The sequence below is a fragment of the Delphinus delphis genome, chromosome 18, assembly GCF_949987515.2.
Source record: "Delphinus delphis chromosome 18, mDelDel1.2, whole genome shotgun sequence".
Taxonomy (NCBI): Eukaryota; Metazoa; Chordata; class Mammalia; order Artiodactyla; family Delphinidae; genus Delphinus; species Delphinus delphis.
In genome coordinates this window covers 24,972,764-24,985,551 of record NC_082700.1, presented here as the reverse complement: position 1 = coordinate 24,985,551, position 12,788 = coordinate 24,972,764, and the positions used below count along the sequence as shown (strand labels likewise).

Genomic DNA, 12,788 nt, shown 5'->3' with positions numbered 1-12,788 from the left:
TCGAGGAACGCCGAGGCCCTCCGGCCTCTGCCGCTTAGGCGGCTTCACAGAAACCGCTTTGCACGTTGGGAGTAGTAGTTCGAGTAATATCGCGAGGCTTCTGGGGGATGACTGCTTTGACTAACAGAATTGGGAAGCGTTTATTCTCCCGGATTTGACGGTTTAGAGCTGTGGGTTTGAACTCCACAGTAGAAGCCCCATTTTAGTATTCATTAGTTGTGTAACTTTTCTCTGAGAACTTTTCCCTCTTTGCAAAATGGGGATAATAGTATTTCATAGGACTGTGTGAGGATGAAATGAGATAAACTGCGAAGGACCTAGAACGCTTCAATAAATATTTGTTGATTAGAATAATTAAGTGCTTACACTGTGCCTAAAATGTAAAGATTCAATAAGTGTTGGTTTTTCTTCTAGAATTTATGAAAAATGAGGCACCCACTTAGTTGAAACCATGAACAATTTCTGCAAAGAAAACTTCCAGTGTTTAATGTTGCTTCTTTTCAAAGGTTCTGAAGTGTATTACAATATTATTTATTTATTTTTGGCTGCATTGGGTCTTCACTGCTGCACCTGGGCTTTCTCTAGTTGCCGCGAGCAGGGGCTACTCTTTGTTATAGTGCGTGGGCTTCTCGTTGTGGTGGCTTCTGTTGCAGAGCACGGGCTCTAGGCATGCAGGCTCCATAGTTGTGGCTCACAGGCTGTAGAGCACAGGCTCAGTAGTTGTGGCGCACAGGCTTAGTTGCTCCTGTGGCATGTAGGATCTTCCTGGACCAGGGCTCAAACCGGGGTCCCCTGAATTGGCAGGTTGATAATTTTTTTAAATAAATAAATAAATAAATTTATTTATTTATTGGCTGTGTTGGGGTTTTGTTGCTGCACGTGGGCTTCAGTAGTTGTGGCACACGGGCTCTAGAGCGCAGGCTAAGTAGTTCTGGCGCACGGGCTTAGTTGCTCCGCGGCATGTGGGATCTTCCCGGATCAGGGCTCAAATCTGTGTCCCCTGCATTCGCAGGCGTTTCCTTAACCACTGCACCACCAGGGAAGTCCTGAAGTGTATTACAGTATTTTCATTACTAAACAATATGTAGGTTCATTAGGATGTCTTAGACAAAGATGAGGTCTTAGAGAACAGCATTTATAGATGGCCTTAAATATGCAAATCAGGCATATTCATAGACAGGGTGGCATCTCACCAAATCAACACTTCATCTTCTGGGAAGCAAGCTTATTTTCATAACTTCTTAATAGGAATATTACACTACTTTCATTTATTTCCACAAATCAGTTGAAGATTCTGGAATTGTCTTTATTAAGGCGTTTTAATGAGAGTTTTAAATTAAAATATTTGTTTTTTTGTTTCAAATATTTATTTATTTTTATTTTTGGCTGCATCAGGTCTGAGATGTGGCACGCGGGATCTTTTGTTGCAGCACACAGGCTTTTCTCTCTAGTTGTGGCGCTCGGGCTCCAGAGTGCATGGGCTCAGTAGTTGCAGTGTGCAGGCTTAGTTGCCCTGCAGCATGTGGGATCTTATTTCACCAACCAGGGATCGAACCCATGTCCCCTGCATTGGAAGGCAGATTCTTAACCACTGGACCACCAGGGAAGTCCCAAGATTTAAATATTTAAACAAACGTACCTTGTATTGTACAAAAGCCCAAGATCCTCAAGACTTGGTATTCATACATGCTCTAACATTCCTTGAAATAATATAGTAGTTTATGCCTTACAAAAGTTTTATATATATACATATGTACTGATCAACATTTAAATATTCAAAATCAAGGGCTTAGAGATTTTTTTAAGTTAGAGATCTTTTATTTAAAAACCAGACTGCTCCTGGGACTTCCCTGGTGGCAAAGCACGTGCCACGGAGCAACTAAGCCCGTGCGCCACAACTACTGAGCCTGTGCTCTAGAGCCCGTGAGCCACAACTACTGAAGCCCGTGCACCTAGAGCCTGTGCTCCGCAACAAGAGAAGCCACTGCAATGAGAAGCCTGCACACTGCAATGAAGAGTAGTCCCCACTCGCTGCAACTAGAGAAAGCCTGCACACAGCAACAAAGACCCAACGCAGCCAAAACACAAAAAAAACCCAAAAAAACCCAGACTGCTCCTGCTGCTAGTTTGCCATGTGTTACCATAACCTAATGAATGAAATCTTTAGTATTATTACATGAGTAGGTATATAACATATAGCAGAATAACTCTCAAATTGTTTTTCTCTCTTTTCTTATTAGCTGATGAGGGTCTAATGGAAATACTCCGAGATAGAGACATTAAGCTAAGTGGGGCTCTGGGCTCCAAAATCTCTTCTGTACCTTCATTGGGTATCCTTCAGGTACACCAGAGACAATTAAGTCATTAGTAACGCCGATTGCTTTCTCTCCTGCACTAACACCAGCTGGGGGAAAAGCAATAAAAACAATTTTTAAGTTGATAAAATATACTTAACATAAAGGTTACCATTTTAACAATTTTTAAATTGTTCATTGCTTTGGCATTAAGTATATTCACACTGGTTTGCCACCATCACTCTACCACCCATCTCTAGAACTCTTTATATCTTGCAAAACTGAAGCTTTGTACCCATTCATAACTCTCCTTTCTTCCTCCCCCAAATCCCTGGTAACTACCATTTTACTTCCTGTCTCTTTGAATTTGACTACTCTAGGTACTTAATATAAGTTCAGTGATTAATTTTTACCTTCCTTATATCTGCCCATACTTTGTTATTTGGTTTAGTTTACCGTTCACAGAACCCAAAATATTTAGTGGTACTGTGCTCTAAGCTCTAGAATAGTGCTATCACAGATCTTTGTGCAATGTTGTAACTATTCTATGTCTGCCCTGACTCATCCAGTATCCAGAGCCGCCTGTAGCTCTTGAGTACTTGAAATGTGGCCAGTGGCCCAAGGAACTGAATTTTTAAATTTAGAAACACTGCATTGTTATCAGTGAAATTCAGTGGCGAAAGGAAAGTCTTCTCAACAAATGGTGTTGGAACAACTGGATCACAATGTGAAACAAAAAACAATCTTGACCCCTGCCTTATACCATAAACTAAAATTAAATTGAGATGGGTCTTAATATTAAATTGAAAACTTAAATAGAAAAGGGAAAATGATAAACCTGCTAAAAGAAAACATAAACCTATCTCTGTAACTTTGAGGTAGGCAGATTTCTTAGGCCACAAAAAAAACCAGTAATCTTTTTTAAAAAATTGATAAAATGAACTTCAACAAGATTACAAGCTTTTGCCCATCAAAAAAGCAGTGAAAACAAAATAAAAAGGCAAGCCAGGGCTTCCCTGGTGGTGCAGTGGTTGAGGGTCTGCCTGCCGATGCAGGGGAAACGAGTTCGTGCCCCGGTCCGGGAAGATCCCACATGCCGCAGAGCGGCTGGGCCCGTGAGCCATGGCCGCTGAGCCTGCGCGTCCGGAGCCTGTGCTCCGCAACGGGAGAGGCCACAACAGTCAGAGGCCCGTGTACTGCAAAAAAAAAAAAAAAAAAGGCAAGCCAGAGACTAGGAAAAAATATTCGTAATACATACACCCCATAAACATATGAAAAGCTGCTCCATGTCGTTCATCATCAGATGAATGCAAATTTAAGTCACAATGAGAAAACACTGCATACCCATGAAAATGGCAAAACTTAAAAAGATCAACAATACTAGATGTTGGTGATGATAGGGAGCCATTGGAAACCTCATATGTTAATACTATGACTATAAATGGATATATCCACTTTGAAAAACTGTTTGGTAGTTTCTTTGAATGTTAAATGCCCAACAATTTCACTCCTAGGCATTTGCCCAAGGGAAATTAAAACGTGTCTACAAAAAGACCTGTGCAAGGATGTTCATAGTAGCTTTACCCATAATAGCCGAAACTGGGAATAATCCAAATGTGCATCAATAGAAGAATGAATAAAATGAATTGTGGTATATTCATACAGTGTGATACTACTTAGAAATAAAAGCGAAACCACCCTTGATACCTGCAATATTGTAAATGAGTATCAAAACTTTTGAACAAAGAAGTCAGATATACAGGAGTACATACCGTATGACCATTGATGTGAAGTTCCAGAACAGTAAAATAAGCTATGGTGAATAAAAATCGTAATAGAGGTTGCCACTGTTGGGAGAGGGGGAGCTGGCAGATGACTGGATTGACTGGAAAGGAGCACAAGGAAACTTTCAGAGGCAGTGGAAACGTTCTCTTCTTGAATGGGCCGGCAGTTACAAGGGTGTATGCAATTGTCAGTTGCATACAAAACTCAGTTAACTCAATTGTAAATGCAGTTATCACAAAATACACCCTTGTAACTTCCACTCAGGTCCAGATATAGAACATTACCAGCATCCCAAAAGCTCCACCCCTGCCAACACATGTCTTCCTAATCACTGTTGCCCCCAATACTAGAGTCTATGATTTTAGAAATATTTTCTTTTAATTTTTAGTTGACTGTAGTAGTTTGTGATCCGAGGTCCCTTGACTCAATTTCAAATTCAATTTTAAAATCTCTCTAAGGTTTATTTTTTAAATAAAGTTTGTTACTCCTTAATATTCCAAAGGTGTTGTGCATATGAGGCAATAAACTTTGGCTTTCCAGATTTTTTACAAGAACCCTGATTTATCTTTGGCTTATATATTCATTCCTAATATTTTTCTACTAAAGTTAAAAATGTCAAGTTTATATTTGTAGTTTAGGAGACTAAAGGTCTATCTGAATAAAGCAAGATTATGAGTTTAACTGAATCTCACTGTACAAAAATAAAGTGTATAACAACTGAAAGTACTCATTAATTAAATAACAGATGTCCTAGATCCTTGCTACTCCAAGTGGTGTTTGTGGCTCATCATCCGTCGTCACCTGGGAGCTTGCTGGAAATGCAGAATCACAGGCTCCAGACCTACTAAATCAGAATCTGTATGACGGCAAGTTTACCAAATGATCTGTATAAATACAGAGCTTTGGGAAATACGTTAAGTTAGACTATCTTCATTTTGCCTTGTTTCACACAATGTTCTAATATTTACATTTCCTTGGATAAACGTTTCTCTGTTACATAAAATGCCTGAAAACAAAAATCAGTTTCTGTGTTTCTAACTTTAACACTCAAACTCCCTATTCAACATTCTTTCAAGTTAAAGCAGATTCTCCAAAGACATCAATTATTGGGGGGGCCGGAGGGGGGAATGCCTACCCCTAGGGAAATCATGAATCATGATATTGATTCAAATAGGATTAAATTATCTCTCAACTCAGAGAAAGTGAGAGGAAAGACAAAGGAAAGCTTTCTTTAAAGAATGCCAGCTGAACTCTACTCAATACTCTGTAATGGCCTATACGGGAAAGGAATCTAAAAAAAAAAGAGTGGATATATGGATATGTATAACTGATTCACTTTGCTGGACACCTGAAACTAACACAACAGTGTGAATCAACTGTACTGCAATAAAAATTGAAAAAAAAAAAAAAGAATTCCAGCTAAGGGACTTCCCTGGTGGTGCAGTAGTTGAGAATCCGCCTGCCAATGGAGGGGACATGGGTTCAAGCCCTGGCCCAGGAAGATCCCACATGCCGCAGAGCAACTAAGCCCGTGCGCCACAACTACTGAGCCTGCACTCTAGAGCCCACGAGGCACAACAACTGAGCCCACATGCCACAACTACTGAAGCCTCGGCAACAAGAGAAGCCACCACAATGAGAAGCCCACACACTGCAAAGAAGAGTAGCCCCTGCTCACCGCAACTAGAGAAAGCCCGCACGCAGCAACAAAGACCCAACGCAGCCAAAAATAAATAAATAAATAAATTTATATTAAAAAAAAAAAGAGAGCCAGAAGCAAGTCTTTTTACAACCTAATATCAAACGTGACAATCCCACCACTTCTATTGTATTCTATTTGTTAGTAAAGAGTCAATAAATCTGGTCCACATTCAAGGGGAGATTATACAAGTGCATGAAATGCCAGGAACAGGGTCACTGGGGTCATTTCAGAAGCTGTCTTGCACAATGAGAAATCAAATGTTTATATGATGCTAAAGTACTACCCCACAGATTACATACTGATTATTAAGGACAGCATGTACCATTACAATGGAGAGATTTGACAGTTTTCAAACTTAGTATCACTAATAGTGGAACTTCCTGATATGATACAGTATCACAACATCACCTGTGAAGTAGTCTTACCAAATGTGTTTAATCTGAATTTAATTAATCTTTAGACATAATTTTACTTTATAGTACATTAAGGGCAAGCCAGGCAAATTTAGAATGTAGACTATTCTACAAAACAACCTTGTGGGACTCTTCAAAAGGTCAATGTCATATGGAAAAAAACTTGGGGGATTAATCCAAAAACTAAAGAGATACTGGCAAATGTAATGTGTAAGTCTTGGTTGGATCCTGGATTGGACAAAACAAACAAAAACAGCTAAAAAAAAAGATATTTTGGGGATAACTGAAGAAATTCTGATATGTAATAGCTATTCGATCATATTATATAATTCTTATATTATTATTATTGATATACAATCGGTGTGATAATGGAGTTATAATTTTGTATGAGAATGTCCTTTTTCCTAGGATGTGATGAAACATTCAGTAGTGTTATAAGACCTGCAACTAACTTTTAAATAGTCCAGCAACCACTGTGTGTGTGTGTGTGTGTGTGTGTGTACAGAGAAACAAAAAAAGCTAATGTGGCAAAATATTAACAATGGTTGAATCTAGATGATAAAATATTCATTGAACTGTTTCTTTAAAATTATTTTTAAAACTTTTCTGTGTGCTTGAAAATTTTCAAAATAAATATTTGGGAAAAAATTTCTCTCATCTTTACCTCCAAATCATTCAATTGGTCTTAAAACTCTATTTTAATTAGCCTTTCCTGGCATACAGTTCCTCTCTGAGAAACTATCTAAAATAACAACCGCTCTCTTTTTCACTCAAGAAACTTCTCGAGAAAAATTACTAAATACAACATGCCACTTTGAATTAGAGTTGGGGACTTATATTTTGGCTCCCTGCTCAGCTGGAAGTTCTGTAAGGTAAGGACTAGGTTTTATATATCACGGCACAAAACCGACCTCAGTGAATTACTCATATTACACCATATCTGTTGATGCTTGTTAAGTCAAAGAACAATTAGAAATAGAAGCCAAGCAGAGAGTCTGCTTTAAATATTGACTTGTAGTTTGTACACTACAGAGTTCACTCAGCTCTCCAAGAGCTCTACCATCTATGTCCTAGAGATGCTCACAGTTAGCAACTCATATTCTTCACAACTTTTATTTACTTTTTTATTTAAAAGTAGCAGTTTAGGGCTTCCCTGGTGGCGCAGTGGTTGAGAGTCCGCCTGCCGATGCAGGGGACACGGGTTCATGCCCCGGTCTGGGAAGATCCCACATGCCGCGGAGCGGCTGGGCCCGTGAGCCATGGCCGCTGAGCCTGCGTGTGCGGAGCCTGTGCTCCGCAACGGGAGAGGCCGCAACAGTGAGAGGCCTGCGTACCGCAAAAAAAAAAAAAAAAAAAATCAAAAATAAAAGTAGCAGTTTAAGTCCTAACTTTAACATGATTAATAGTACTTTGTCTTTAAATAGGAGTTTACAAACAAGTTTATAAATTTATATCACTAAATTATACCACGGGCAAAGTCCTGAAGTAACAGATGTGAAATGTGTCTAAATTAATTTATAGATGGTTAAAAGAAAAGGCATATAAAGAGAACAAGTGATCTGTCCTACATCACATAGTCAATTCTCAATACTTTATTTCTCTTTTCAACAATGCATGCTTTGTTTCTACTTGAAGAGCTGGATTGTACTTTACAGAAAACCTAAAATAAACTTAGGTCAAGAAATGTAACTGGATTCATTAAAAAATATTTTTGTGAGTACCATGTATTTTTAGCTGCTCTTTATCAACTTTCATAAAGATTCCCCTACCTCGGTCTGCTTCTTGACATAGGTCCATTTCATTTATATAATAATAAATTATAAATCAGTATTTATTTTGCTGATTTAAGATTTTCATCCAAAAATTCATTAATGGTTTCTTCATCCGCTGATTGAAGCAATCTCTGAATTAGCTGATCCAGGCACTTCTCCCCACATAAAAATTCCTGGTGAAAGAGAGTTACTATGAAAACCTGATTACTAGAAATAAAGAAGAAACAAAACAAAGAATTAAGCATATATTTATTTCATTTCTTTAAAGTTATTATTTAATAGCAACAAAAGATTACTAATCTACAATATAATGAACACAATTGCTAACTTGGGAGGATCCCTAGTTAATTTTGCCTTTTTATGTAAAACGTGAATCCAAAAGAGTAAATGGAATTAAACTCTTACTTAAATTGTTTAAATTAGCATTTTTAAATTAGCCAACCATCCAAATTCAAATTATTTAATCCGTAAGTGGTTTATAATAGTTCTGTTTTTCTTAAATTAGAAATACAGCGGTTTTAATATCTACAAGTCCTGTGTAATTGAAAAATATTTATACTGAAATATTTCGGGGACAAGTGTCTTGAGGTTTGTAACTTGCTTTCCAATGTTTCAGTAGCAACACAGGTGTATCTATAGGGAGAAAGGGGAAGTGGAGGAGAAAGAGAAGGCAAACATAAGAAAATGTTCACAACTGTTGCATCTAGGTATAGGGTATATATATATATATATGGACTAGTCTTTAAACATGTGTGCTTAACATTTCAAAATAAAAAATTGAGGAAAAAACCTCTCTCATGTTAACCTCCAAATAATTCCATTGGGTGGAAACTGTTTCAGTTAAGACTTCCCTGCAGTCTTCCCTGAGGCTTCTCTCTGAGAAACGAGTAAAATAATGACTTCAAGTACCTTTCTTGTGTTATAAAGGTTCTGTGTAATAGAGTTGTTGGGATTAGTGAATTAGCACAGCCTTCTATTTTGGAAATGCTAAAAATCCAGACGTTGGCTTAACAGAAATATTTTAATGTTGGCATCTGGAACATAGAACATTTGAAGTTTAGATGTAGGCATGAACTAATCTTATATTTAGTCTTTCTTGAATGGTCTTGAAGTTAAATTTCAGGTTAAGTGTACACATTTCTCTTTCAAATTAAACTGTAGGGGAAAAGATATGCCTTACTATCTTTGTATTCCACAAAACACCAGCATATAGTAAGATGTCGATTAAACTTTAAAATTAAACAGAAAGCAAGAGCACTATGATGAAATTTTAAAATTAAGATTTATACCATTTTGAACATAATATGAAAATTGCTTTTAAAATCAGTGTGCCTGTAAGCTCAAATTATTATGATATTGCCAATGTGACTTCACCATCTGGAAGTTATGTTAAAAGGATTATTACTCTTATTGGTAATCACATCACATTTAGAGCTCAGTTGGATTAACCAGAGTGCTAGCGATACAAAGATCAAAGATGAAGGAGCTGGGGCTTCCCTGGTGGCACAGTGGTTAAGAATCCACCTGCCAATGCAGGGGACACGGGTTCTATCCCTGGTCCAGGAAGATCCCACATGCCGCAGAGCAACTAAGCCCGTGCACCACAACTACTGAGCCAGCGCTCTAGAGCCCACGAGCCACAACTACTGAGCCTGCGTGCTACAACTACTGAAGTCCGCGTGTCTAGGGTCTGTGCTCTGCAACAAAAGAAGCCACTGCAAAGAGAAGCCCGCGCACAGCAATGAAGAGTAGCCCCCGCTTGCCACAACTAGAGAAAGCCCACGCACAGCAATGAAGACCCAATGCAGCCAAAAATTTTAAAAAATATATGAAGGAGCTGTAGCTCCCAGCTTTCAGAAGCTCACAATCTACTGGGAGACCTAGGTAATACATAAGCTTAATACAGTGCAAGAAATTAAAAAATAAAGGAAGAAAAATTTGAATTAGGTCTTAAAAAGAGAATAGTATTTCTCCAAATAGAGACAAACAGAGCATTTCAGTCAAAAGAATGAATATGAAGAAAGGTATGGAAACAAAATACATTGAAAGCCCAGGACAAGGGTAAATTTCCAGTGTAATTGGGATACAGGGCAGGAGATAGGCTGATGCTAAGGAATCTGCACAAGAACTTTGGGAAACAGAATAAAAATACAAAACAATATATTACATGGTAGTCTGTGCTTATTATCTACATAAATACAAGTAAAATTAGCTACAAGGGAATTCATAATAAGCATACTGAGGGACCTCAGAGAACCCAAGGGCACGAATGTACAGGGCTGCTGCCACCACCCTGGGAATGAAGCTGGGCCTCAGGAATAAATGAATGTGGGGATTCATATCATCAGGATTCTTTGCATCCAGTTCTCCCATTTTTGCTCCTTTCAATATATCAGCTTCGTTCTTCTCTCATTGAAGACTGCTTTCTCCCCATGGCTGGACATGTGGCTTCTAACCTCTTGTAAGCTTTATATATTTCAGCTTCATCCACCAAGAGAATGAGCATCTTTGTCTCTAGTTTAAAAATCCTGGGAAGAAACTCATTGACTGGGGCTTGTTTGGATTTCCCCCCCACAACAAATCAATTATTGTCTTGGGTCAAAATCATGATCATGTAGGAACATAGCTCTGTCAGGAACTATGTGGACGCAGTAGGGAGAAGGCCAGGTATTACGTTATTAATATGTAATACGTCATTAACGTATTACTGTCAGTGATCCCGACGACATGGGATTTAGTTAGGTGAATGTTCAAACCAAACTGACAGAGTAGGGAGAAGGCCAGGTTCTAAAATAAGGAGGAGAGCTGAGCAGAGTCCCACAGGCACCCACTTTCTTTCCTCTCCACTCCTTCCATTCTGTCCTGTGGCGGCTGCCCTGGAGTTAAGGCCTTCAGCACTTTTCCTGCCTCATCTGCAACTCTTCAGTTCCTAAATTATTCAGTCTGACTAGTCTCTTTCCTGTCCTGCATATAGATTTTAACGTTTCACTGCAACATTTTTTTATGCCATTTTCAAACTTTTTCCCTTCACTAATATGGAGCACTTTCTTTCTTTCCAATAAGTTGATCAGTGATTTGTAGAGCATACCAATATGTCCTTACTCCTTCTGAGTCTGGCATGCTAGTTTAGTTAGTAATAACGTGTTAGTATTTAGGCCAATGTCAGATATTTTATAACTATAAAAGCCAGTTAATCTGCCTCTGTTTCATGACTGAATACTATGCTGAGCACCTATGTGCTCTTCTGAAAGGTATTACTGGTCATGAGAACGTGGCTGTCTCATGGAAAACCATCACCACTACGAGAAAAACAACTGAAAGACTATGGTGTAATTAGAACAGTATGGCCAAACATGTTTGGTTATTACTGTGTGTTTCCTGAGGAAAGGGAAGCTACTAAATATTTTCTTTTTCAACAAGGCTATGATGTTCTTAGGCAAGACAGCTTTAAATTGCTGCAAAGACAGAGGAAGTGGCATAAGATACACAGAAATTTCTAAGTATGTTAAAAACACAGACATTTCCTCTGTAAAACTAGGACTTTAATTTTGTGTACAGAATGAGATAGAATCAATTGAAAGAAGCCCGAGGTATCACACAGCACCAAGGACAAGGATCAAAACCTTCTACCTTCTGCCTTGTCCACACAGTCTTTATGAGAACCAGTTCACTTTCCCCTTCAATGGAAGGAAAAATAATTTTTCTGTGCTTCATCATTAATGTATGACTGTCAGTGATCCCAACGACATGGGATTTAGTTAGGTGAATGTTCAAACCAAACTGACAGGGTCTCTTCCCCCCCACAAGAATCATTGTAACACCTGAATATAATGACACACATTGTGGTAGGCAGAATTCTAAGACCCCCCCTGGTGTACACACCTGGCAAAATTCTCTCCCTTAAGTGCAGGCAGAGCTGTGAATATGCTGGACTATCACTCCAGTGATTAGATGGCTAATTAGTTGACTCTGAGTTAATCAAAAGGAATAGTATCCAGGTAGGCCTGACCTAAACAGGTGAGCCCTTAAAAAGGCCATTCCTGCAAGAGATGCAATGGGACAGGGCACACGAAGGGGACTAGACAGCAAGCAACTGTGGTCAGTCTTTGGGAGCTGAGAGCAGCACCCAGCTGATGACCAGCAAGAAAATGGAGGCTTCACTCCTACAACTCAAGGAAATGGAATACTGCCGACAACCACCTGAGCTTGGAAGAGGACTCCAAGCTCTAGGAAAGCATGCAGCCTGGCCAGCCCCTTTCAGCTTTGGGAGACCCAGAGCAGAGAACTCAGCTCTGTCGTGCCTGGCTTTCTGACCTACAGTAACTGTGGGATAATAAACAGGCATTACTTTAAGCCACTAAATTTGCAGTAATTTGGTAATCGGTAATAGAAAACTGATAGACATGTACTGAAAATACATTAAAACATTGTGATTGCATAACAAAGAATTTGGAATTTAAAAGATAGCTGTTTCATACTGGCATAAAGACCATATTTCTTACTAGCAAACTAATAAAAATGTTCACAAATTTGGGGTACTAATATAATCTATCTCAATGCTTTTAAATTACGTGGTGATATTTCAGAGATTACTCTCTAGAATTCGACTATACTTTCTTTGAAAATCAAAGGCACATAAAGCATACTCATTCGTATTACCTTAATATTACGAACTTCATATGCTATCCTGTGGTCAGTGACTCTATCCTGGGTGAAATTATATGTCCGAATTCTCTCTGACTGGGCTCTTGTTCCCACCTGTGTCATAACAAAAAGCAATTCATATTTTAACTTTATAATTACTTTTATTACAACAGAAACA

General features: G+C 38.6%; 1 protein-coding gene across 5 annotated transcripts in view; it reads right to left on the bottom strand.

The window, feature by feature from the left end:
* Nucleotides 1-7,548: 7,548 nt before the first annotated feature.
* Nucleotides 7,549-12,788, bottom strand: part of MTRF1 (mitochondrial translation release factor 1) — a 67,028-nt gene continuing 61,788 nt past the window's right edge. For all 5 annotated transcript variants that reach the window (XM_059995528.1, XM_059995531.1, XM_059995532.1 and 2 more), the window contains 2 exons: nt 12,626-12,724; nt 7,549-8,139 (listed from right to left, as the gene is read on the bottom strand). In XM_059995528.1, the coding sequence (XP_059851511.1) occupies nt 8,026-8,139; nt 12,626-12,724 (213 nt within the window). In that variant the 3' untranslated portion in view covers nt 7,549-8,025. The remainder of the gene's footprint in view (nt 8,140-12,625; nt 12,725-12,788) is intronic.